Source organism: Protomyctophum parallelum (assembly GCF_964188405.1).
Source record: "Protomyctophum parallelum genome assembly, chromosome: 16".
Taxonomy (NCBI): Eukaryota; Metazoa; Chordata; class Actinopteri; order Myctophiformes; family Myctophidae; genus Protomyctophum; species Protomyctophum parallelum.
This window is the reverse complement of record NC_139711.1, coordinates 38,281,549-38,306,548: the sequence shown is the minus strand read 5'-3', so window position 1 is coordinate 38,306,548 and position 25,000 is coordinate 38,281,549. Positions and strand designations below refer to the sequence as shown.

At 45.3% G+C, this 25,000-nt stretch overlaps 1 protein-coding gene across 3 annotated transcripts in view; it reads left to right on the top strand.

The window, feature by feature from the left end:
• ablim3 (actin binding LIM protein family, member 3) overlaps positions 1-25,000 on the top strand; it is a 104,602-nt gene that overhangs the window by 76,294 nt on the left and 3,308 nt on the right. The window contains exons 9-21 of one of the 3 annotated variants that reach the window (XM_083786497.1): positions 93-164; positions 3,539-3,697; positions 5,157-5,186; positions 5,653-5,785; positions 7,693-7,794; positions 12,078-12,206; positions 12,816-12,886; positions 13,828-13,981; positions 19,983-20,006; positions 20,474-20,532; positions 21,397-21,466; positions 22,126-22,136; positions 22,236-22,316. In XM_083786497.1, the coding sequence (XP_083642623.1) occupies positions 93-164; positions 3,539-3,697; positions 5,157-5,186; positions 5,653-5,785; positions 7,693-7,794; positions 12,078-12,206; positions 12,816-12,886; positions 13,828-13,981; positions 19,983-20,006; positions 20,474-20,532; positions 21,397-21,466; positions 22,126-22,136; positions 22,236-22,316 (1,095 nt within the window). The remainder of the gene's footprint in view (positions 1-92; positions 165-3,538; positions 3,698-5,156; positions 5,187-5,652; positions 5,786-7,692; positions 7,795-12,077; positions 12,207-12,815; positions 12,887-13,827; positions 13,982-19,982; positions 20,007-20,473; positions 20,533-21,396; positions 21,467-22,125; positions 22,137-22,235; positions 22,317-25,000) is intronic. The other 2 variants (XM_083786499.1, XM_083786498.1) reach the window with 2 other exon arrangements.

The window sequence follows — 25,000 nt, the reverse complement described above, 5'->3', positions numbered from 1 at the left end:
TCTCTCTCTCTCTCTCTCTCTCTCTCTCTCTCTCTCTCTCTCTCTCTCTCTCTCTCTCTCTCTCTCTCTCTCTCTCTCTCTCTGTCTCACAGCACAGACGCCTATCAGAAGCCTCCATATCTCCTCCGGGCTCCTCCATTGGCTCTCCCAGCAGGGTTATATGTGTGAGTATAGAACCAATCACTGCAAAGCTTTTAGACATGCACCCCCCCCCCCCCCCCCCCCCCACCTAGAACGTTGAGCACAAACACAACCACAGAGCTTTGACACGGCTATAGTGACACGCCATAGATAACGCTGCTCACACAGCAACAGACACAGGCTGCTAGTTCCCTGTGTGTGTGTGTGTGTGTGTGTGTGTGTGTGTGTGTGTGTGTGTGTGTGTGTGTGCGTGCGTCCGTGCGTGCGTGCGTGCGTGCGTGCGCGTCTGTGTCCGTCTGTGTCCGTCTGTCTGTCTGCCTATATGTCTGTCGTTGTGCCCTAGAAGGCTGCTCTCATTACAATATACAATCTCACTGCCAACTCATCACATACTGTATGGACGCTCTACGGCAGCCCCGTACATACCGATGAACGGGTCATGATCAACATGGTACACAGAGGATCAATGGGTTATGATTATTCCCATCATTTGAGTATCTGCCGATACCGCTCCCAATCCCAATCCGATATTTATATTTTTTTAGAACACTAATGCCATATCACAATTTAGTACAATATCCAAAGTCAATATCCAGTCTAATATCATGATATGAATATAATATTGATACTATTACTAGGGATGTACCAATCACGTATTTTTATGTTCCCGAACCGATTACGATCATTTGGAAATCACGTGATCGGCCACGATTTCCGATCACGTGATGGGATCGTGACAAGTTGTGATCCATCACCATCAACATGGAACACACAGGTGCGTCCTTGGTGTCATCAACATGGAACACACAGGTGCGTCCTTGGTGTCATCAACATGGAACACACAGGTGCGTCCATCACCATCAACATGGAACACACAGGTGCGTCCATCACCATCAACATGGAACACACAGGTGCGTCCATCACCATCAACATGGAACACACAACTTGGTGTCAGCGTCGGAACCTGATATAGAAACATTTTTTATTTATTTTTAGAAAACCTTTAGGATTTAAGAAGGAGATGTGTAGAATCTGGTCCTCGGGTCTTTTAAGTGATTGGATAAGTAATCCAATCCACTTTAGCTTTATATAGCACATTTCATAACTCAAGGTTTATAAAGTGCTCTACAACAAAACTAAATGCACTGTACAGCTAAAACATAAAAACAACAGCAAGAACCACACAGTAAAGAAATGAACAAAGCCAAACAAAAAACACAGGAAAAAAAGTCTGGATGGTCATATTCAGGACATCTAACAGACACAGAGGAGCCAGCTGGGACTCAGTGTCCCGGCTTCATGGGGTGTTTGTTGTGAGCCCACTCTGGGTTGGGCTGCATGGGGCCGTTTCAGAAGAACTGGACTCGGATCAGCACCGGAACGGAACGGAAGCCAACTGTTTGTTTGTTTGTTTTTTCCCCCGGTGTGTTAGCATGTCTGTCTGACTAAACTGTCCAACTAGCAGGCAGACGGAGCTCTGCTCTGCTCTCCTCTAAACTGTCCAACTAGCAGGCAGACGGAGCTCTGCTCTGCTCTCCTCTAAACTGTCCAACTAGCAGGCAGACGGAGCTCTGCTCTGCTCTCCTCTAAACTGTCCAACTAGCAGACAGACGGAGCTCTGCTCTGCTCTCCTCTAAACTGTCCAACTAGCAGGCAGACGGAGCTCTGCTCTGCTCTCCTCTAAACTGTCCAACTAGCAGGCAGACGGAGCTCTGCTCTGCTCTCCTCTAAACTGTCCAACTAGCAGGCAGACGGAGCTCTGCTCTGCTCTCCTCTAAACTGTCCAACTAGCAGACAGACGGAGCTCTGCTCTGCTCTCCTCTAAACTGTCCAACTAGCAGGCAGACGGAGCTCTGCTCTGCTCTCCTCTAAACTGTCCAACTAGCAGGCAGACAGAGCTCTGCTCTGCTCTCCTCTAAACTGTCCAACTAGCAGGCAGACGGAGCTCTGCTCTCCTCTCCTCTAAACTGTCCAACTAGCAGACAGACGGAGCTCTGCTCTGCTCTCCTCTAAACTGTCCAACTAGCAGGCAGACGGAGCTCTGCTCTGCTCTCCTCTAAACTGTCCAACTAGCAGGCAGACGGAGCTCTGCTCTGCTCTCCTCTAAACTGTCCAACTAGCAGACAGACAGAGCTCTGCTCTGCTCTCCTCTAAACTGTCCAACTAGCAGACAGACAGAGCTCTGCTCTGCTCTCCTCTAAACTGTCCAACTAGCAGACAGACAGAGCTCTGCTCTGCTCTCCTCTAAACTGTCCAACTAGCAGACAGACAGAGCTCTGCTCTCCTCTCCTCTAAACTGTCCAACTAGCAGACAGACAGAGCTCTGCTCTCCTCTCCTCTCTGGTCTCCTCTCCTCTCACTTCATAATCAATGACCTTTCTGTTTAGGGTGATGGATGAGGGGAAACGGCAGCGTAAGCACGCGTGGTCTGTAGTCTCTCTCTCTCTCTCTCTCTCTCTCCCCCTCGTTCATCTCTGTCTGCTCTCTCTCTCTCTCTCTCTCTCTCTCTCTCTCTCTCTCTCTCTCTCTTTCTCTCACATACGCTCCCGGCTGCTGAAGGTCAGCAACTAACACCGCTGTCAGATTCTGCAGAGTATACACGTGTACTGTGGGCAAGCATGTATGTGATCTGTGTGTGCACACACACACACACACACACACACATGTGTGTGTGTTGGGTGCGTGTGTGTGTGTGTGTGTGTGTGTGTGTGTGTGTGTGTGTGTGTGTGTGTGTGTGTGTGTGACTGTGTGTGTGGCGTGCGTGCACCTCTGTGTGTGCATGATCAGCTGTTTCGCGGCCCCTTCACTGCCTCTCGCTGCTGCATGATCCACCTGTTGTTGTCACCGGGGGGGGGGGGGTATGGGTGGGGGGGGGGGGGGATTCCATTGTAAGTGGCTTACTGTGCATTGTCTGTGGTTTAGGCCTGTCACAATTACGACATAATCGTCTAACCACAAGTATTTGAGATAATCGCAATTGTGTTTTGCACAATCGTCATAATAATTTCCACGTTGCATTTTCAAGAATACTGGAAATAGCAGCTCTACAAGCTCAAAGCACGTCACAAATGGCTATTTCCACTATTCATATAAAGCATAAAGTTGTTAGTTTATCTATTTGTCGTCTCTGCCCATTGCACCTTTTGTTTACAAAGCCTAAGAAGCCAAACATTTTTATTCATATGATCCAATGCCAAAAACAATATTAGATCCTTCATTGCAATTATTTGTGTGACAATTAATCGTCAAGCAGAACTTAAACGTAATCGTGACAATCCTATATCTGTGTTGTTGATTTTGGGTGTTGTTGTTCCTGTTTGTTGTCTGTGTGTGTGTGCGTGCGTGCTTGTATGCGTGCGTGCGTATGTGCGTGCGTGCGTGTGTGTCCTCTCTCCAGGCCAGAGTGGAGAATGAGGTGCTAGGTTATAAGGACCTAGCAGCCCTTCCCAGGGTTAAAGCCATTTACGAGGTCCAGCAGCCTGACCTCCTCTCCTCATACGAGCCCTACCACAGATACTGCTCAGAGGACAGACTAGACACCTTCTGCTATGGGGAGGTATACCACTGACACACTAGTGACTATAGACACCTTCTGCTATGGGGAGGTATACCACTGACACACTAGTGACTATAGACACCTTCTGCTATGGGGAGGTATACCACTGACACACTAGTGACTATAGACACCTTCTGCTATGGGGAGGTATACCACTGACACACTAGTGACTATAGACACCTTCTGCTATGGGGATGTATACCACTGACACACTAGTGACTATAGACACCTTCTGCTATGGGGAGGTATACCGCTGACACACTAGTGACTATAGACACCTTCTGCTATGGGGAGGTATACCACTGACACACTAGTGACTATAGACACCTTCTGGCTTCTGCTATGGGGAGGTATACCACTGACACACTAGTGACTATAGACACCTTCTGCTATGGGGAGGTATACCACTGACACACTAGTGACTCGCTTAGCCAGACAACTATTCCACAATCTCCGAATGTTACATAGAGTCTGGAACTACAGCTCCCAAGAGCTGAGTAACGGAAGCACGTCTCTGCTGCTCAGACCGGAAAGATATTCGACTAATCACGACAACGGTGCTCACGGAACTGTAGTGCCATTGGAAACACAACCGGGACGGCAGCATATATTAGTCATATGAGCGGGAGATTTATGTTATTTGTGCGCGGATAGTTTAACACAGAAAAGCTAACACAGGCGAAACTAGTGAAAGACGAAATAGCGAATTGGAAAAGAAATCCTGGAATAAATTCCTTACCAAGACATTTCTTCACAAATGTGTTTCTTAAAGGTGTCTAGTAACAATCCAAACGCTGGAATTCAACTCCCCTAGACTAGAAGAACCATAGTAACAGATGCTGAAAGTTGGGGTATCCGCAAGCCGCAACCATATGCGGGAAAGTTGAATATTTCTTATTCCTTAAGTAGTAGATGGGTTAAACTCAAATGTTTTCATGATTCTGAATCCATAGCAAGCATTGTGTTTTTATCGATATTTCAGATGTTATTCCGTACAATCACTGATTTGCTGTGTTGTTTTCACCCATGTCTGTTTGAAGCCCACCACACACCGTCTGCGTCCCCCGCGCGTCGCCGCGCCGTGGACACAGCCGTCTCCATTATTTTCAATGAACCCATCGCACACCGGCTGCGTCCGACGCGCGCTGGCGCGCGGTCACGCCTCGCCTACCGCGCCGATGCACCGCTGTTCTATTTTCCAGGCGTTGCCGCGTGGCCTCCACCCGGCTATCCGTGGGCGTGGCAATGGAATATAGTCAACAAAACTCCCCAGCCGCGTGGTAGCGCGCCGCGTCCTGTTGGTGTTGCCGTGCGGCTATGGCACGCGGCAATACTGTGCCGTGGCGGTACGTGCGGCGGTCGCAAACGGTGTGTGTCGGGCTTTATTCTCCTGTCAGTACAGGATATGAGACTTAACTCACCAGCAGGCCTTGACTCTTTTCTTTCTGTTGTTTTTCAGTCACTCGCGACACTCTCTGGCTACTCTCAGGTGAGTGTCTCTTCTTGCATGCATTCCACTACAGGTTCAGACCAGCCAACATCAGGTTGGTTGCCATTGGCAAGACAGTGGATCGTCAGTAAACTGTCAGAACATTGTCAGTGAGAAAGGACTCAAGGAGAGCATTTGCAAATGGGTTGTTATGTAAATGCTATTCATTTTACAATGAAAATAAGTCTCTATAGTCTCTGTATGTCTATGACTGATATGTGATGGACATGCACTGTTGTCTTTGTCTCTGTAGGACTACAGTATGTGATGGACATTGTTGTCTTTGTCTCTGTAGGACTACAGTATGTGATGGACATTGTTGTCTTTGTCTCTGTAGGACTACAGTATGTGATGGACATTGTTGTCTTTGTCTCTGTAGGACTACAATATGTGATGGACATTGTTGTCTTTGTCTCTGTAGGACTACAATATGTGATGGACATGCACTGTGTCTTTGTCTCTGTAGGACTATGACAGCGTGGACATGAAGCAGAGAGAGAGACGGTGCTCCAGCCCGGGTTACATCGACTCGCCCCTGTACAGCCGCCACGGCATGTCTCCCATCATGCCTCGCTCCCCGCAGCACTACGGTTACCCTGGTGAGTCCTGTGGTGCACACCACTTCACTTCTGCATGGCCTCTCTCTCTCTCTCTCTCTCTCTCTCGCTGAACATCAGATCAAATCAAACAATCATTCTATGGCAGGGCCGTTTCTCAAAGTGGGTGGCACCCCTTGACGCACGTCCAGCGGTGCCTCAGAACACTTTGTCACTTCAGTTTAACCACTTACACCCATACAAGTTAAACTGCACATGGGGGAGGTGGGGAGGGGGGTGATTTTCATATTTACGTAAAAACGCTCTTTACAAGATGTTTGAGAAGAAGCAGTGAGCACTGCTCTATGGCCTCTAGTTGCAGGGCAATAATCTGAAGAAGCAGTGAGCACTGCTCTATGGCCTCTAGTTGCAGGGCAATAATCTGAAGAAGCAGTGAGCACTGCTCTATGGCCTCTAGTTGGAGGGCAGTGATCTGTAGAAGCAGTGAGCACTGCACTATGGCCTCTGGTTGGAGGGCAGTGATCTGAAGAAGCAGTGAGCACTGCTCTATGGCCTCTAGTTGCAGGGCAGTAATCTGAAGAAGCAGTGAGCACTGCTCTATGGCCTCTGGTTGGAGGGCAGTGATCTGAAGAAGCAGTGAGCACTGCTCTATGGCCTCTGGTTGGAGGGCAGTGATCTGAAGAAGCAGTGAGCACTGCTCTATGGCCTCTGGTTGGAGGGCAGTGATCTGAAGAAGCAGTGAGCACTGCTCTATGGCCTCTGGTTGGAGGGCAGTGATCTGAAGAAGCAGTGAGCACTGCTCTATGGCCTCTAGTTGGAGGGCAGTGATCTGAAGAAGCAGTGAGCACTGCTCTATGGCCTCTGGTTGGAGGGCAGTAATCTGACCCACTCAGCCCACAACGGCACGGTGTAGAGTTGCGCTAATGAAATCTCCTCTCAGTGCAAAGAAGTGTTATGATACTAATCTCCATACATAAATGTACAATGACCTCACTGAATTACCAACATAGTTGCGCGTAGTTGGTGTTTCGTATTGCTGTTAACGCGCAACGTGTTTTAATATTGAATACAACGTTATTCTAACCAATCTGTAGGGTGTAGGGTGGCACTGTTCCGACGGCTTGTTATTCCGACGCAGCGCTGGTCGGTCCAACTCGCCCCATTACTAACCCTAACCTTAACTCTAACTCTAACCCTAACCCTAACCCTAACCCTAACTCTAACCCTAACCCTAACCCTAACCCTAACTCTAACCCTAACCGCATGCAAACTCACATAGTCGGACTAATTATGACCCAGAGTATCTGCAGTGGTTGGATCGGTCATCTCGCTATACTCCGTTTTCCGTTGAAAAAGGCAGACGCTGGTGTCGAGTAGGACGTAGTAATGCCTGAAGCTCATGATGTGTACAGTTTCTCCCCTCCCGACCAAGCAGGGATTCCATGTTGGGAGAGCGGTAGAAATGTTGGTCTCTCAAACCCAGAGTAGGACATAAAGGTTACATTAATCCAACTCTCGTTTACATCCATTCCCCTTAATAATGACCATTGATGTATTTACAACCATAGTGGGCGAACTGGCGATGTAATTGCTGCTGTAATAAAAGTAGCGTAGTAGTATTCATTACCAAACTTAGCATGTGGTCTTTACTGGTCTCCAGTAGAAAAGATTTTCACTCCAGTTTGTCCTGTTCGGCTCTCATTGTGCTTCATTGTTGCCTCTTGGCTGCCATTTCACTCAACTCTTACACATGTGTATTGACACTGTAACATGTACCATGTACAAGACATTGTGTTCTGTCATTACACAAGTGGAATAGTCTTTTTTTAAAGTTTCACATGCCTAATTTGGGGGTAAAGCTTTGCTGTTTTTTTTTTTCATGTGAATGGGGCGGGACTTGTGACCATGCTCATCTTTCTTTTGCTGTGATTGGCTGGGGCTGGCTGCAGGCTCGGAGAGCGGCAGGAGCTCACCGTATTACGGCCAGGAGGGGCGATCGAGTACGAGCACCCCGACCACATACCAGCCCCCCAAACACTTTCATGTGCCAGGTAGGACCCTTCAGCCTTCATCCTCCTCTAGTACCCCGACCACATACCAGCCCCCCAAACACTTTCATGTGCCAGGTAGGACCCTTCAGCCTTCATCCTCCTCTGCCTAATTCACCCAGCCTGCTAGGTTACAAGTCATCAACAGCCACACCAGTCGATCAAGTCATTCAAGTTGTTCTGTCGATTTTGGGAGGGTGGAAATGTTTACTCTTGATTTCCCATGCATGATGTCTCTAGCATTCTAGTGCTTGATTTATACCAAGCATGAATCAGGCTTCACACTTTCTCTTCACCTTCCCCTTTATAATACTTCCCCTCACAGCAGCCCCCCCCCCCCTCCTCCTCCTCCTCCTCCTCCCCCCTCAACTCCTCCATTATTCACCTCTCCATCTCCTCTGTCTCTCCTCAGCCTCAGGGGACCCCAACATCTACAGGAGGCCTCCCAACTATAAGAGAACTGGTACAGTGGCTTAGCCCCGCCTTAGCCTGCCTGTTGGTCCTCAGTGTAGTGGTATACTGTACTGTTTCAGTATCTGATAGATGTTCTTAGCCTGCCTGTTCCTTCCTCAGTGTAGTCGTGCTGTATTGTTTCAGTATCTGTTAGATGTTCCCATTCTGACCTGAGATCAGATTCATACCAGGTTTCCGCCGGACACACACTGGTCTGATGAACCCATTCTGACCTGAGATCAGATTCTAAAAAATGTCAGTCGCTCTTCGATTTTTCAAAAATAGCAGACCTACAAGCTTGTAGATCTGCTATTTTTAAATAGCTAAAGCATAACATGATGCTGACACCAAAATGGGTGCCCGGTCAGAATGCCGTTATTATCAGCCTCCCAGCGAGCACGGTCAGGACCTGGTCCTGGACCTGGACCAATTAGCGACGTCTCCATTGGGGCCAGATCAAGTCAAACCAAGACTAGTCACATCTGGCCCAGAATATCAACCTGATTTCAACCAACATAACTTTGACCCACTAAGACGGCCGTCCCTGGATGAATCAGAGAGAGTCACCGGAGTCACTGGACTCCAGTGACTGGAGGACGTCATTCATAACGTTATCATGACGTTATTTGGCTTTCTAGGCTAGCCTCGGTACCCAGGCTTTTATTTTCGTTTGCTCAAAAATGGAAAGCCTGGGAAGTGGGAACGTGGGACATTTCCTGGTCTAGGAGTGGGAGTGAACTACAGTGCATAGGGGCATCACACTGAATATAGTCAGTTTTCTCTGATGTTTTCTACCATTTCTGATGTTTTCTCTGATGTATTCATTATTTCTACCAGGGAGGAAAATGACAGACATTATTCTCCAGCGCTTGCTCCAAGCGAGCGCCGCTCTAGACCAGAAAGCACACTGGCTGGGCCAGGCTATTATCAGCCTAGAATTGAAGCTCTCGCTGACAAAACCACAAAACTATAACAATGGTTGAGCACTGTTAGTCATTAGTCAAGTTAATAAGTGTAACAAATGTACAAAATAGACAGATCCACTTTTTACTGGAACCGTCCATTGCGCACAGATATACTGTAAGCCCGCAGAGAATTACCATCATGCTCCCAAGTGTGAGCAGGTGACAGGTAAAAAGTGTAAAATTAACATAAATGTACTGTACATGGAATATAAATGTGGGAGAATGTAAAAATGTGTGCATTTAGATATAGTAGAATCTATATGATTGTGTGCGTGTGTGCTTGCACGCACATGGCATGCTTGCACGTGCACACGTGAGCACACGTGTGTGTGTGTGTGTGTGTGTGTGTGTGTGTGTGTGTGTGTGTGTGTGTGTGTGTGTGTGTGTGTGTGTGTATAGTTCCCATTGCTTATTCTCTTATTCTTATTCTCACTCTTGCTCATTTATATACAGGACGTTGTCAGAAACGTTATGTTATGGGTTCCTTATGGAGTGTCTGTGAAAGTGCTCTGCACAATGTGTACTTACTGTAACATTTGGCTCTGCAGCAGCCACTGGCAGACAGACAGATACCATGATAATAAGAGGGCTTTGTAACGTTTTGAAGGATTACATTTAATTAATACTAGTGTTTTTGGCAAGCACACCCGTTGTATTAATAATGTACAGTACAATACATTAGGCTTCAGGAGAGTCGGGGGAGATTCTTCTGAGCTTGTAAAAAGGCAAGATAAGAGGAGGATGATGGGTCATTTATTTAATGGGTAGATTTTGTTATAGATAAATTGACAGACAGACAGACAGACAGACAGACCTTGTCCCTTGTACTCAGTGGAAAAGAGGATACCTTAACTACAGTCTTGCATGTATTTGTGGGCTTGTGTTAGTGCTACATCACTGACCTCTGGAAGCAGACACACCTTAATTTGTACACATTATGTATATGTATTATGTATTATTATTATTTATTTCATATTTTGTGTGGTAATGATGGCACGTCAGAGTGCAATGAGACTGTATGCAGCTGCCTGTGCATACCATAATGTACTTCTGTTGAGGTCGGAAAATGAATGAATGTGATTTGAATTGGTGAGAGGAAAAAAACAGGTCTGACCACAGATAACAAGTCTCACTCAGTCTTTAAACATCTACGCTGTGAGGTTATTGGCATTCAGCCGCACGCGTCCACATCGCTCATATTGATCCTCCTGCATGGTCCTTACCCGGCTATTAAGAAATTACACTCTCTTGCCTCAGTGCTAAAGATGATTAATATAAAAATGAACAAACAATAGAGTCATAATAAGGCGTGCTGATCTGCATAACAATGGCCTGTAATGTGCTGTTCAGTTGACACTTTTGCTATCTGTACACTACTTTTACACAAAAGTATGAGAAAATTAACCCTGTTTCTTGTCTTGGCTATATGTGTATGATGTGAAACAGTGTCCTCTGTGCGTTATGGATATCATAGCAAATACACTAACACACTCCTCTCCTCCTCTGTGTTGTTATGCCCCAATAACATTTACCCTTTTTCTTTTCACCTCTTTCCTTATTGTGTCAAATCACTTTTATTCAATTCCCTCCACCTTCTGCTCCACCTTACCCTTTGGTGAACTCTGTAAGTATTCTGTCTGTCTGTCTGTCTGTCTGTCTGTCTGTCTGTCTGTCTGTCTGTCTGTCTGTCTGTCTGTCTGTCTGTCTGTCTGTCTGTCTGTCTGTCTGTCTGTCTGTCTGTCTGTCTGTCTGTCTGTCTGTCTGTCTGTCTGTCTGTCTGTCTGTCTGTCTGTCTGTCTGTCTGTCTGTCTGTCTGTCTGTCTGTCTGTCTGTCCATAACCGTAGTGTGTGTATGTACGTGCTATGTACATGCATGTACGTTACGTACATACATGCATGAAGCCATCTTTGTCATGGTGTATCCATAATCAAAATGTATACGGCGGCCAATCTATGGCTGTGAAAACTAAGTACGGAAGTCTCAATCGGTCGCCGCGGGTTCTGCCGTGAGCGTGTGTGAGCACGGCGCACCTGTGCGTGCATGTGCGTGCGTGTGTGTGTGTGTGTGCGTTTGCATGTTGTGCGTGCGTGTAGAGGCTTGTTGTAATGTGCAGTCAGCAATGAGAACGTCGTCCATCAGTGTCATCATGCATCATGTTTATAGGAATTCAATGGACCTTGGATTGGGTTGGTTGTGTCTAATGACTAATGACGGGGGTGAAGAGCGATGTATCTCCCATCACTCTGCATGTCACTGTCATCGACGGCGCTCCAGCTCAAAGTGGCCTCTTTCATGCCACTCATAAAACTACCCAGTCAGTTGGGCCTGGTCTTTAACCCATTTTGGACCGAGGTCGATTAAAAACCCATGTTTCTATGTCAGTGGTGCTCAACCTTTTTTACGTCAAGGACCTCCAGAATTATCTCTATTGGGCCAAGGACCCCCATCTCAAAATATCTCAAAATATATATATTCAAAGATTTGCTCACATTGTAACGTCTTTTCAAAAATAGCAGAATCTGCTATTTTTCAATAGCTAAATTGTAACATAATGTTTAACACACCAAAAGGGGTTACCACCCAAAATGGGTTAACGTATAGTAGTTAACGTACACTTACTTTAACAGAATTGATTTTGTCCGACGACTCCGGTGAGGAAAATAACCGTATATTGTGCTTGTTCTTTCCGGGCCCTATTGCTTTTTACGACGGCCATTAACGTCCTCTATCCCCTCAGCACGGTACAGTTCACTGCGCGCGCGCGCAGATCACAGAAAACGGCTCAGTTCAGATGGTTCTGTCGATTGTGTGAAGGTCGATGTTGACCCTTTTTCTCGTATAATCTTGCCTTCCCGTCTTCTCCCCAGACTGTCGTGTGGATCAAGCCACCAAAAGCAGGACCAGCGAAGACATCCAGAGATCTTCCAGATTCTCCACCTACTCTCCTGAGCCGTATGCCCAGTCAGAGACCGACTACTACTGCAGCTCACCCAAAGGTACCCAAAGGGGCTTCTTCCACACAGAACCCACAGTCACAGTCTCACCCAAAGGTACCGCCCGGGGCTTCTTCCACACTTCTCAAAAACACAGGACTCACAGTCACAATCTCACCCAAAATGGGTACATACAGTACTATACACTGTCTTGAAACTGTTCTTTAAATATTCTTTAGGTAAAAACATTTAATTAATACATTGTTGTTTTAGTAATTGCATGAAGAAGTAAAAGAAAAATCTTAAGAAATTCCATAAATTAGAAATAAAATGTTTAAGAAGTAGTGAAAATAGCTGTTCGGCTATTTTCACACAAATTTGGGTCCCGGGCAAACGTCTCATCACTGATGACGTCATACTGATGATGTCAGCCATGGCCAGATCTGAAGGAATGGTATATCTAAGATGACCAATTCACTCAAATAATAATAATAATGTGTACAGCATAAAATGGATGAGCCGAAACATCTTTGAGCTGTCTCAGCTGTCTCTCTCCCTCCCTCTCTCCCTTTCTCCCTCCCCCCCCCTCTCTCTCTCTCTCTCTCCCAACCCCCCCCCCCCCCCCCCCCCCCCACCCCCCACCACCCTCTCTCTCTCTAACTTCCATACCAGTTTACCGCGTGCCGAGAAGGAGGTTCTCCACGGGAGGAGATGAAGAGAGTTGGAGCCACAGCCTTCAAAGAGTACGAGGCTCATTATTTCACCATCTTTAAACCACTCCCGACATGTGTGGCTCCTGACATGCGTGGCAGGTTAAAACTAACCGTGGCAGGTTAAAACTAACCCGTGGCAGGTTAAACTAACCAGTGGCAGGTTAAAACTAACCCGTGGCAGGTTAAAACTAACCAGTGGCAGGTTAAAACTAACCCGTGGCTTCCTATGAGGTTAGGCTTAGGGTTTGGGTAGGGTGTCGGAGTAATGCCTGTCAGACTGTTAGTATACGTCGGACACCCTAATTTTTGCTTGTTGCACATTATTAATTAAATGTTTTTGTTTTAACCGATGTCACTTTCACCTTTCTCTCAAGGTCAAGGTCAAGGTAAACTTATTGTCCACAAGGGAAATTTGTCTTGGGCTTTCACCCCAGCTACAGCCACACATAAAACATCAATGACAACAAAAATACATTACAGAGAAAGACACAACATTACACAATTGCACACATGATGTGGATAATCAGGCCTCACGTAGTTACCGCTGTTTCAGAGCCTCGTTCAACATCTTAGTTGATGCTGATACAAACGATTTTTTAAAATCTAATGTACTTCCACTTTGGTTCTTTGTATCTTCTCCCAGAGGCAGAAGTACAAACTCGCCATGTAAAACATGGGTAACATCACTGACAATTTTTTGAGCCTGTTTTAATGTAGCCTGCTCATAAATAGACTGAAGAGAGGGGAGTTGTCTTACCCCTATGATCTTCCCTGCAGTCTGCACCAATCTGAACAATTTGGACCTCAGTTGCACTGAGAGGTTACCAAACCAAACTGTGATGCCAAACCTGACCAGGCTTTCCAAGACTGCTCGATAGAACACTAACTCTCTCTCTCTCTCTGTCTCTCTCTCTCTCTCTCTCTCTCTCTCTCTCTCTCTCTCTCTCTCTCTGTCTCTCTCTATCTCTCAGATCGGGAGTGGCATCGGCAGGATGATCCTAAAGGAGGAGATGAAAGCCAGATCTGGTTCCTATGACAACGACCCCTGGGGCAGCGCGAGGAATTCTCGCAGCGGGAGCAAAGAAACTCTCAACACGACGGGCTACAACAACACTGTCAACGGATGTAAGGATTCACCACTCTCTGTCTCTCTCTCTCTCTCTCTCTCTCTCTCTCTCTCTCTCTCTCTCTCTCTCTGTCTCTCTCTCTCATGCATGTGCTATATCTCTCTATCTACAGTCTCTTATCGGTTAGTTTCTGTGTTTATCTATCCATGTACATCTGTGTGCCGTGTGCAATTGCATGCGTGGTTCGGCGTTGTGTCTATTCCCCCTCGGTTGCGCGCACATGTGTGTGTGCGTGTGTGTGTGCGTGCGTGCGTATTATCATAACAGTATAGTGCCACAAGGCTTATTTTTTTACGAGGCTCAATATCTGCTGTCAGTCACTAGTCAGATGGTCAGGGGAGGGGCGGTAAGTGGGAGAGGTCAGCAGGTCAAGGCTACTGAAGGCATCAGGCATTGAAAGCTTCATAAGGCCATCGTGTCGCACACTCACACTGTAGTGTTGATTTCGTCTGACGAAAACGAAATAAAAGCGAAATGAAAACTAAGCAATGACGACTAAAACTAATACTAAATATATTGACAATTTTGTCAACAAACGAAAACTCGACTAAAATATCAGGGAGGCACTACTAGGGTAGAAGAGATCCATGTGGTAAAACTAAAAGACAAGTCATGTGATGTTTTGGCACAAAGGTGTCGCATTAAGCCTCTAGTCTAATGGGTTTGTTTTGGGGGGCGTTGCGTTAATTAAACCACCCGTAGTATCTTCACACAACAAACTTTAAATCAGGCTTACAACAGCTGTCACGAGACGCTGTGATGAGACGGAGAGCAGATGTGGTCCTGATCATAATCCACTTTAAACCGTCGGAGCAGCTGGAAGCAGCTGAGCCTCTCACAACAACCAGGTGTGCCGACGGAGCCAGAAGAATGCAGGTCTGAGACACACAGGGCCCTGTTTCCATGATCGACGCTGCAGCGGTCCACAAACGTCCCTGTTACCTCCGAGCTGACGTACCCCCCCCCCCCCAATGTATTTGGCCAAAAATGATACATTTTTGAGTGGTGGAACAGCAATGCCCGTGTCCGCCTATGTGTCCGCCTATGTATGTGTTGCGCACGTATGTATGAGCACGAGTATGAATATTAGTACCAGTAGGGGCGCTGTTTGCCATGCAGAAACAGAGAGAGAGATAGTGCTGTACTGTTGCCTGCTAATGAGAGAGAGAGAGAGAGAGATGAGGGGTGGGAGAGAGGGGAGTTGCACCACTCAGTTCACACGGGTGTGATTTTTTTTTAATGATTATGGCAAATAATCACAGAATGTCTGCTGTAGCTGCTGTATACTCCCGCATGCAGCGGCTCTATGCATCTCCTTACAACAGTGGTTTACTGGATTTTGCCCTTTGTGTCAAACAACACCATGAAATCGCCATTAACCTTTTCATGTCACGCGCCCCCTAGAGAGCGTTCGCGCACCACAAGTGGTTCAACGCGCCACAGTTTGGGAACCCCTGATCTATGGTGCAGGATATAAACCCCTGATATAAACCCCTGATCTATGGTGCAGGATATAAAACACTGGCCGAGTGGGTGGTGGGGGGGGGGGGGGGGGGGGGAAGGGCTGTCCACGCTAAATTGTGCAAGTTATAGACAGACAGACCCTTAAGCCTCTCAATTAGTCATGGGCCGTTACGTTAATTTAATGAAACCATTCAGACTGTCTTCTCCCATTCCCTTAAAGAGAACGCTATTGGCACATTGCTTGATATTAAGATGATATGTAGATTTCTGATGTGGAGAAGTGAGGTGTGCAGGTCCATCTAGTGTTTGAATTGAGACACATGCTTGTTGTTCTTTATTTAAAACCACGCAATCAAAGCATGACTAAGACGTTTGAGTGCAAAAACAATGCATTTTTGTCGTTAGGCCACCATCATGTCATTGTGTATTATTGTCATGTTGGAATTGGATGGAATTTGGTTGCCGTCATCATGTGCGCACATTGTGAACCACTACAGTGCATCTTAATCCCAGTAATGCACTGTGTAAATAATGATGTCACTGCCATGGTTAAGTCTAAAACAGGGCTGGACTGAGATAAAGATTCGGCCCGGACATTTTCACGGAATTTGGCTCAGACTGGCTCACCACAACCAGCGCGCAGATAGGCCTACTCTACTGAATTTTCGGGACAACTAATTTAACATTTGGCCATTTCGCCAGACCACTCCTCTCCTCTCCTCTCCTCTCTTCTCCTCTCCTCTCCTCTCCTCTCCTCTCCTCTCCTCTCCTCTCCTCTCCTCTCCTCTCCTCTCCTCTCCTCTCCTCTCCTCTCCTCTCCTCTCCTCTCCTCTCCTCTCCTCTCCTCTCCTCTCCTCTCCTCTCCTCTCCTCTCCTCTCCTCCTCCTCTCCTCTCCTCTCCTCTCCTCTAGTCTCCTCTAGTCTCCCCCCCCTCCTGTTCTCACAGCTGGCATCCCACAGCCCAGTTCATTTATGAATAGTAACACCTCTCATTAAAGATGGGAACAAAACTGTATTTTGTGTGTGTGTGTGTGTGTGTGTGTGTGTGTGTGTGTGTGTGTGTGTGTCGTGGCTTAGGAGCCAGCAGGAGGGTTTCTAGAGATACAATGTCCCCCCACAATTACCATTGTGTGCGCAAATGGTAAATGGTGCATTTATATAGCGCCTTTTATACAAGGCGCTGTATACATAGATTGTGCATTACATTCACCCATTCACTGATGACAGAGGAAACCACGCAAGGCACCAACCTGCCCATCGGGAACAATTAGGAGCTCAGTGTCTTGCTCAAGAACACTTCAACGCTAACTCTGGGGGATCGAGCCCGGGTTTCGAACTGGTAACATTGCGGTTCCCGTCCGGCCGCTCTATACCCATGAGCCACCGCCACCCCCCTGTGTACTGCCTGAGATCTCACAGAGTGTTCCGTTTGATGCACTGAAGCCGTGATCAACTGACGGCCAGACAGGCTGGCTAGCCTTATGTATATACATCTTTCATCAGACGCCCTCTGGGCTCTGGCTGCAATAATTAACATGAGATAGCCTACAGCATATTTGCAGAATTGATGTATGTGTAGTGTACTGTATATCTGGCCCTCAGAGCCCTGTGTCACAGGCACAGAAAGCAGGTTTTGCCGTAATTCCTGGGAGCTGATCAACTTTGCAAAATGCGGAAAGGGAAACGTACTTACTAATGGCGTGAACTGTCTATAGGGATGTCCCGATCACGTTTTTCACTTGATTTTGATTTATCTGCCGATACCAATTTTATAGAACACTTATGCCATATCACGATAGTACAATATCTAAAATCACAGACAACATCCAGTCTAATATCCACATATATGATATGATATAATATTGATACTAGGGATCATGTTTTTTTTTTTGGTTTCTCCTGATCCGATTCCAATCATTTGAACATGACCAGATGGGGCTCAAGATATGGCAAGATAGGGCCTGCAGTGTACGCTATACATACACAGAGGGCAATTCATCTACCTGTACCTTCTGTGAACTCTGTGTGGAGAAAATATGCTATTTGACAAAATTCTATTCTGGGTGCAAACGCCAGGGGGAGTCAGCGGCCACCCCCTGTGAACCCAAATGACGCCCCTGCTGCTGTCCAAGAACACAGGAGCATTATGGGAATTGTGCCCAAATCGTCGCTGAGACAAGGGACCTACAGTACTGTACAGTACTGTAAGTAGGTAAAGACAGTAGACTAAGTGTACGCGAGAATTTACCCAGTGGTGGAAAAAGTACTTGCATGTACTTAAGTAAAAGTATCAATACTGCAGTGTAGAAATACTCCATTACAAGTAAAAGTCCAGAATAGAAAAATGACGTACGTATCCGCATCAAAATGTACTTAAAGTACAAAGTACTCGTTATGCAGAATGTCCCAATTCAAGTTTTCAAATGTTTAAACTTCTGCTATTTTCAAATGGCCGAAATGTAAGTACGGCTGAAGTGGTTAATCTATGTTTTGTAATAATTATTAAAATGTACAAAGTAACTAGTAGCTAAAGTTTTCAAATTAATAGTAGTGGAGTCTTCAGAGATGAACCAAAACTGACGGTGAACTTCGTGACATCACTATTAATACCCCCCCCACGGCATTTTCCATTATGGAGCCTGTGGGGGTAGTGTGTGTGTGCGCAACTGCGCATGCATGCGTGGGGCCTTATTTGTGTGGGTTATGAGTGCGTCCGTGCGTGCGTGCACGTGGGTGGGTATGGGTGTGGGACTGTGGGTGTGTGGGTGCGTGCGTGCAGGCACTCATGTGTTCCTCCTCGCCCCTCTCATCTTGTCTTCCTCTACCTCATTGCCTCTTTGATGTTGGGCTCCTCCCAGGGCATGACGGGTACCCACTGCCCAGACTGCTCCTCTTCTTCCATCTGGTTTGTTAACCCATTCTGACCTGAGATCAGATTCATACGAGGTTTCCACCGGACACACACTGGTCTGATTAACTAGTTAAATGCTGCTCAGATCCCAGGATTGCCCAGTTCTACACAATTCTTGCATACCTGTAGATATGATACCGTGCAGATCTTTTTTGACAAACTTATAGTTACTCCAATTATGTTGTGTACACAGCATGCATGTAAAGTACATCTAACATGTCTTAAGCACGGTATAAAAGTTAAAATGACAACCCGCAATGATGTGGTCTATGGGAGTTGGGAAGATACCCACTTTGTGTCGCAATTGATCTGAAAAGAGAATTATTGGCCAAAAACAGCAGAACTGCAACTGCGCAATGCGTCGCATAGCGACACACAGGGCTTATAAATTCACTGTGGGCATATCATGGGTGTATATGCAACAACGTGTTGCCATGGATGTTTTAGGTTCAGCAGTGCTTTGTTTTATCTCTTGCTCACACAAAATTGAACAACTAAAATGTTCTGTTCATGCACAAGTGGTGAGCTCAGAAGAATTAGCCTAAACTGGGGGGTTCCAAAAGTATGTGTACAGTACAGACTAGGCTTCAGTATTTGTAACTTCAGGGTGAACAATGTCTTCATTCCCGAGGTCATTGGTTGGTGTAAACTGGACTGGATACCTAAAAGGGGACTGCCCAAGTCCCGTTAGTCTGACCTATGTGGCTGGTTAAGACTGGGGTTAAGATTAGCGACCTACGTGGCTGGTTAAGACTGGGGTTAGGATTAGCGACCTACGTGGCTGCTTAAGACTGGGGTTAGGATTAGCGACCTAAGTGGCTGGTTAAGATTGAGGTGTGGCCGCTTAAGACTGGGGTTAGGATTAGCGACCTACGTGGCCGGTTAAGACTGAGGTTAGGTTTAGGGTTTGGGATAGTGTCAGAAATCGGTCAGACTAACGGGAGGTCGGAACATGACATGTTACCCTGGATAAAAACCTTTGTACTTTGAACCGTTTGGAAGACGGCATCATGCTTGTTTGAATGTAAGAATGTATGCATAATGCATTTGGCTATAGAGGAAGGTATTTGCCAAAGTATAATTTACACCGCCCTTCTATGTTTAAATGTATTTAGATTCAAAGCCAAAAGTAATGTTTTTGTTACAAAAAGATAAGCCAAATCCAACAACGGTTTATTGTAAATGGTGCCTTTGTAGAATAATGTCCTTCCTTTGTTTAAGTTTGTTGTACTTTAGCCATATGTTGCGTGCCATCATTGCGTTCTATTTGTGTGTTCATCATACCATGTGATTATGGTCTTGAGGCGCATAAATAAATGAAAGAAAACCTGCAGTTTAACTCAAAGCAGAGGGGAAGCGGTTCTGTTCAGTTCTGTTCAGTTTAACTCAAAGCAGAGGGGAAGCGGTTCTGTTCAGTTCTGTTCAGTTTAACTCAAAGCAGAGGGGAAGCGGTTCTGTTCAGTTCTGTTCAGTTTAACTCAAAGCAGCGGGGAAGCGGTTCTGTTCAGTTTAACTCAAAGCAGAGGGGGAGCGGCCGGTTCTGTTCAGTTTAACTCAAAGCAGCGGGGAAGCGGTTCTGTGAAACGCAGTCTATACTGTAACCGTGCTTCCTTTGTGTTCACAGCTCCTCGGTACAGTTCTGAAAGTGGTAAGTTTTATATTATTTCATGTAATGTAAGTAATTCATAAATACTTTTGAGGAGGGGGGTGTCCGTACTAAGAAGAGTAAATGTCGTACATATCAAACCCCTGACCACAATTCAATACAACGAAACCAATAATGAAATGTTGTTGATTTCCCCCATGAGACTGGAACATGTGTTGCTGTTTATTGGATCTTGGTTTGGAATTAAAAGCTAAGCTTTGTCGTGACACTAAATAGGTTTACTGGATTCAAAATAAACTGGCCTAATGGTAGGCTACCCCTGTGGTCACTTCTTGATCAGAATACCAGGATTCTACTGGCTAGCTGCTAGCACCCTCTTCTGGCCATGAATAGTATTTCATTCTTAATTGTAAAAACAAAAACAAAAAGAGTGAAGAGCTCACCAAGATGCTGATGCGTTTCCTGCTAAAAGAAAATTATTGACCCTGTTTTTATTTGTATTTTTCTAGACTTTGCGTGTAAGTCGGCCTCCTTACCTGGGTACGGACGTAACGGCATCCAGACTAGGGTGAGAGACAGCTGGGGGGACTGCTGGGATATTTTTAGCATGCAGGCTAATGAGCCTCGTAGAACATCGAGTTTGAATTGACTCTCTAATTGGCCCCAGTTTCATCAGATTCCATGTCTAGGCTTGTTTTGTATATTTACCCATTAAGACCCGATTCTATTGATGTCTTCTAAATCATGACAGTTTACTGAAAAACCTACTGTATGTTTTCTATATCAGTGGTTCTCAAATGTCAAGGAGCCCAACAATTATATGTAATTGGTCACCAACCCCCATCTGAAAATATGTTGTTCCAGGGATCTCCCATTTGAGTTTAATACACTTGATGGGTTAATACACCCAGAAACAAGAAGATAAATCTCTATTTATGTATACAGTACATGATCCAAATGGTCATTTTAGTTATAAAGAAGACAATTAAAATAGCTTGTGTTGATAATTGTGTAAAATCAATGAGGGCTTTGAGGATATGGGTTTTGACCTACAGTAGTATTGTCATAGAACTAGCTGGGTGTCAAGCAGTGTTTATTTCGTCGACTAATACTAAGACGAAAAATGTTCGTCGACTCCCTTTTTTCACTGGCGGAAAAGAAACTAAGCTACGCTAAGCTCCAGTATAAGTCCGTTACACTTGGTTGCATGCTGAAAATAGCCGATCTCCAAGCTCTGCTATTTTCAGCAAGTGTAAAAAAACAGTCATTACGACGGCATCAAGGCCCGCCAAAATACATTTTAGTCGACTAAATCAACTGTATATTTAGTCGACTAAAATCTTATGATATTCAGTCGACTAAACTAAATAAAGACCAAAACATTCCAGGTGACTAAAATGTGACTAAAATGTCTGTCTCTGTTTCCCTGCAGCCTCAGAGTGCAGATTGCTACCAACAGTACCCGTATGACAGCGGCAGTGAGCTGAACTGGGGAAGCAGAGGTACTTGTCATTTTAAAAGCCCTAAAACAATAGCAAAAGTACTGCTTCTTGAATCTTAACCCTAGATTCAGAACACTAAACTTAACTTTTGTCAAGCCATCACTAAATCTGGGTATATTTTACCCAATGTAATATATTCCATGAAACAAATTCTCATCGAAATGTATTGAAGTACAGCAATACATGTATGGTAACTTGAGGTACTCTTCTTTAATAGCACTATGAAGGTTCTGAAAGACCCACCGACCTCTGGTATCAGCTGCAACATTAAGACATTTACAAAAGTATAATTGTCCGGATTTAGTGTTCTAGGCTTAATATTTTTTTTTATAAATAACTTTGTGTACCGTACAATCTGGCAGTATGTAGGTAATTTAAAAAAGAAAAACAATATGTTGTTCACCGTTTTTCCTACGCACCAGCTTTTAATCTAGATGTAATTAAAAGCCTTTAAAGCAGATCTACAAGCCCTGAATGCGTTGCAATGTGATGCGAATGGATATTTTTGTACCATGGGTACCACAACTAAGTATGAAAGGCATCCAACGTTTTCCACATTGTAATGATACTCTTACAATGATCTCTCTCTCTCTCACTCTCTATCTCTATCTCTCTCTCTCTCTCTCTCTCTCTCTCTCTCTCGCTGTCCCTCTCTCCAGCGGAATACACGGTAAGACAAAAAAATTAAGATTTTTAAAGATTTGTTACTGTTAACTTTGTATGCAATTAACTTTTGTGCAGCTGCCACCTTAATCATCTTTACTTGCAGATTTACCCATATGAGGCGCTCATTGTCACCACTAGAGGGCGGAATAGACTGCCCAAAGACGCAGACAGAGCCAGACTGGAGGTCAGTTGTTCAGCATTGTGGATAAAGGTTTTATTTACCTCCATTCATAGACAGATGTCACTCTCTAGATCTCACTATGTTTGATCCAAAATCATTTTGGGTGGGAACCCCTTTTGGTGTCATGTATCATGTTATGCTTTAGCTATTGAAAAATAGCAGATCTACAAGCTCATAGAGCGCCACTCGGTGGCGCGCTATGAGCTTGTAGATCTAAAAATAAATAAATCGAATAACGACTGACATAGAAACATAGCTTTTTCAGAAAACTGAAGAAGACATGTTTAGAATCTGATCTCACTCATCTCAGGTCAAAATGGGTTAATCCTATAGGCCAAGCGTCCCTTCAACAGTTGAGACAGAAGGTGATGAAGTGGTGAGTCAGAGGCTGGATTCCATGGCCCCATGGGTGTCATCAGAACCTGTCTGATGAAGAGCCTAGAGGCTCCAAATGTCACGTCCATGGTGTGGTAGAGGAACGATTCAATAAACGTCTTTTTATATATATATAACTTTTTATCCCACGATTTTGCAAGCTCATAGATCTGCTATTTTTGTGTGAATGTGAAAATGTGGCGCAAATCTTTGAATATATATTATTTCACAGCAAAGGTTTTTAACTCAAATCCTTGCTGCTGGTCCCTGGAACAACATATTTCCAGATGGGGGTCCGCGGCCAATTACATATAATTTTTGGGGTCCTTGACATGAAATAGTTTGAGAACCACTGTGATTGTTTTTTCAGAAAACTGTCTACATCTCATGTCTACATCTCATGATGTGTTCCATGGTTTGTGGTCTACCGCACACACACATGTATCAGATGTTAGTGTCCATTTCTTCATGGATGCCTTGCAGCATCCTTCCCTGACTGTTCAGTGTTCTCCAGTGTGACGCCATAATATACAGTATGTACGAAATTGCAATTCCGTAGATAAACGACTAATAGTGTTTGAAGGAGGCGTGGCTTTCACAAACGGAAGTGCAATTTCACCATGGCTGGTTCGGTCTAGGTGAGTTCGGGTTTTATATTATTTACTATTCTGTCAGATTGCAACTCGGACAGGGCTGAGTCGGCTCTAGCGAACTTCGCAACGCTCAATACGGCGACTCGCTTGGCTAGTGCCTCGCTCGGCGGTGCTTCACGGGGCTCTAGTTCGGTAGAGACGGCGCCCCTCCTTCATTGTCTATGGGGAGGTATTTCAGTGTCATTTGTACGGACTTTTGGTCTTTTGGTCGAAATTGCAATTTCGTACATAAATACTATTTTCTGTGCGATCGGGTTGGGCTGCCCAGGCTGTTCCACTGGTTGTGCCACTCTGGAGTTCTGGCAACAGATGGTGTGGTCTCCAGCTCTGCAGTGGCATCCAGGAAGCTACTCCTGGACTTGAGCATGTTACATTTAGTTGTGGTAAACGCAATAATGTCAGCACTCACGGAAGTGACCTTCAGATATAGGAGGACACTTCCGTGACTGCTGGCATTTTGTTGCTTTTGTTTAATTCATCTGAAACGTGGCGTAAACCTGTGGTAAACGCAATAATGTCAGCACTCACGGAAGTGACCTTCAGATATAGGAGGACACTTCCGTGACTGCTGGCATTTTGTTGCTTTTGTTTAATTCATCTGAAACGTGGCGTGAACCTGGAAAATAGTTGTACCAATAATCAAACACTGACAATACTGTTGTATACTCTCAATGATTTCTTGGCACATATAAATCTAACACACGCATTGCAGTTTTTCACGATTGTTAACGCACCAAAATCGACACACACAACAATTTGCACAACCTTCACTTCATGTACCTAATCGCTCGACACAATTTGCACTATGAACAAACAATTTCACCGTGGCTGGTTCGGTCTAGGTGAGTTCGGGTTTTATATTATTTACTATTCTGTCAGATTGCAACTCGGACAGGGCTGAGTCGGCTCTACCGAACTTCGCAACGCTCAATACGGCGACTCGCTTGGCTAGTGCCTCGCTCGGCGGTGCTTCATGGGGCTCTAGTTCGGTAGAGACGGCGCCCCTCCTTCATTGTCTATGGGGAGGTATTTCAGTGTCATTTGTACGGACTTTTGGGTCTTTTAGTCTAAATTGCAATTTCGTACATAAATACTATTTTCTGTGCGATCGGGTTGGGCTGCCCAGGCTGTTCCACTGGTTGTGCCACTCTGGAGTTCTGGCAACAGATGGTGTGGTCTCCAGCTCTGCAGTGGCATCCAGGAAGCTACTCCTGGACTTGAGAGTGTTACATTTAGTTGTGGTAAACGCAATAATGTCAGCACTCACGGAAGTGACCTTCAGATATAGGAGGACACTTCCGTGACTGCTGGCATTTGGTTGCTTTTGTTTAATTCATCTGAAACGTGGCGTGAACCTGGAAAATAGGTGTACCAATACTCAAACAGTGACAATACTGTTGTATACTCTCAATGATTTCTTGGCACATATAAATCTAACACACGCATTGCAGTTTTTCACGATTGTTAACACACCAAAATCGACACACACAACAATTTGCACAACCTTCACTTCATGTACCTAATCGCTCGACACAATTTGCACTATGAACAAACATTTTTGGGGGCCCTTGATGTGAAAATGTTTGAGAAACTGTTCTGCTCTACAACAAGAGGAATAATAATTTGACCATGCCAAGTGGACAGACATGAATGGACTAA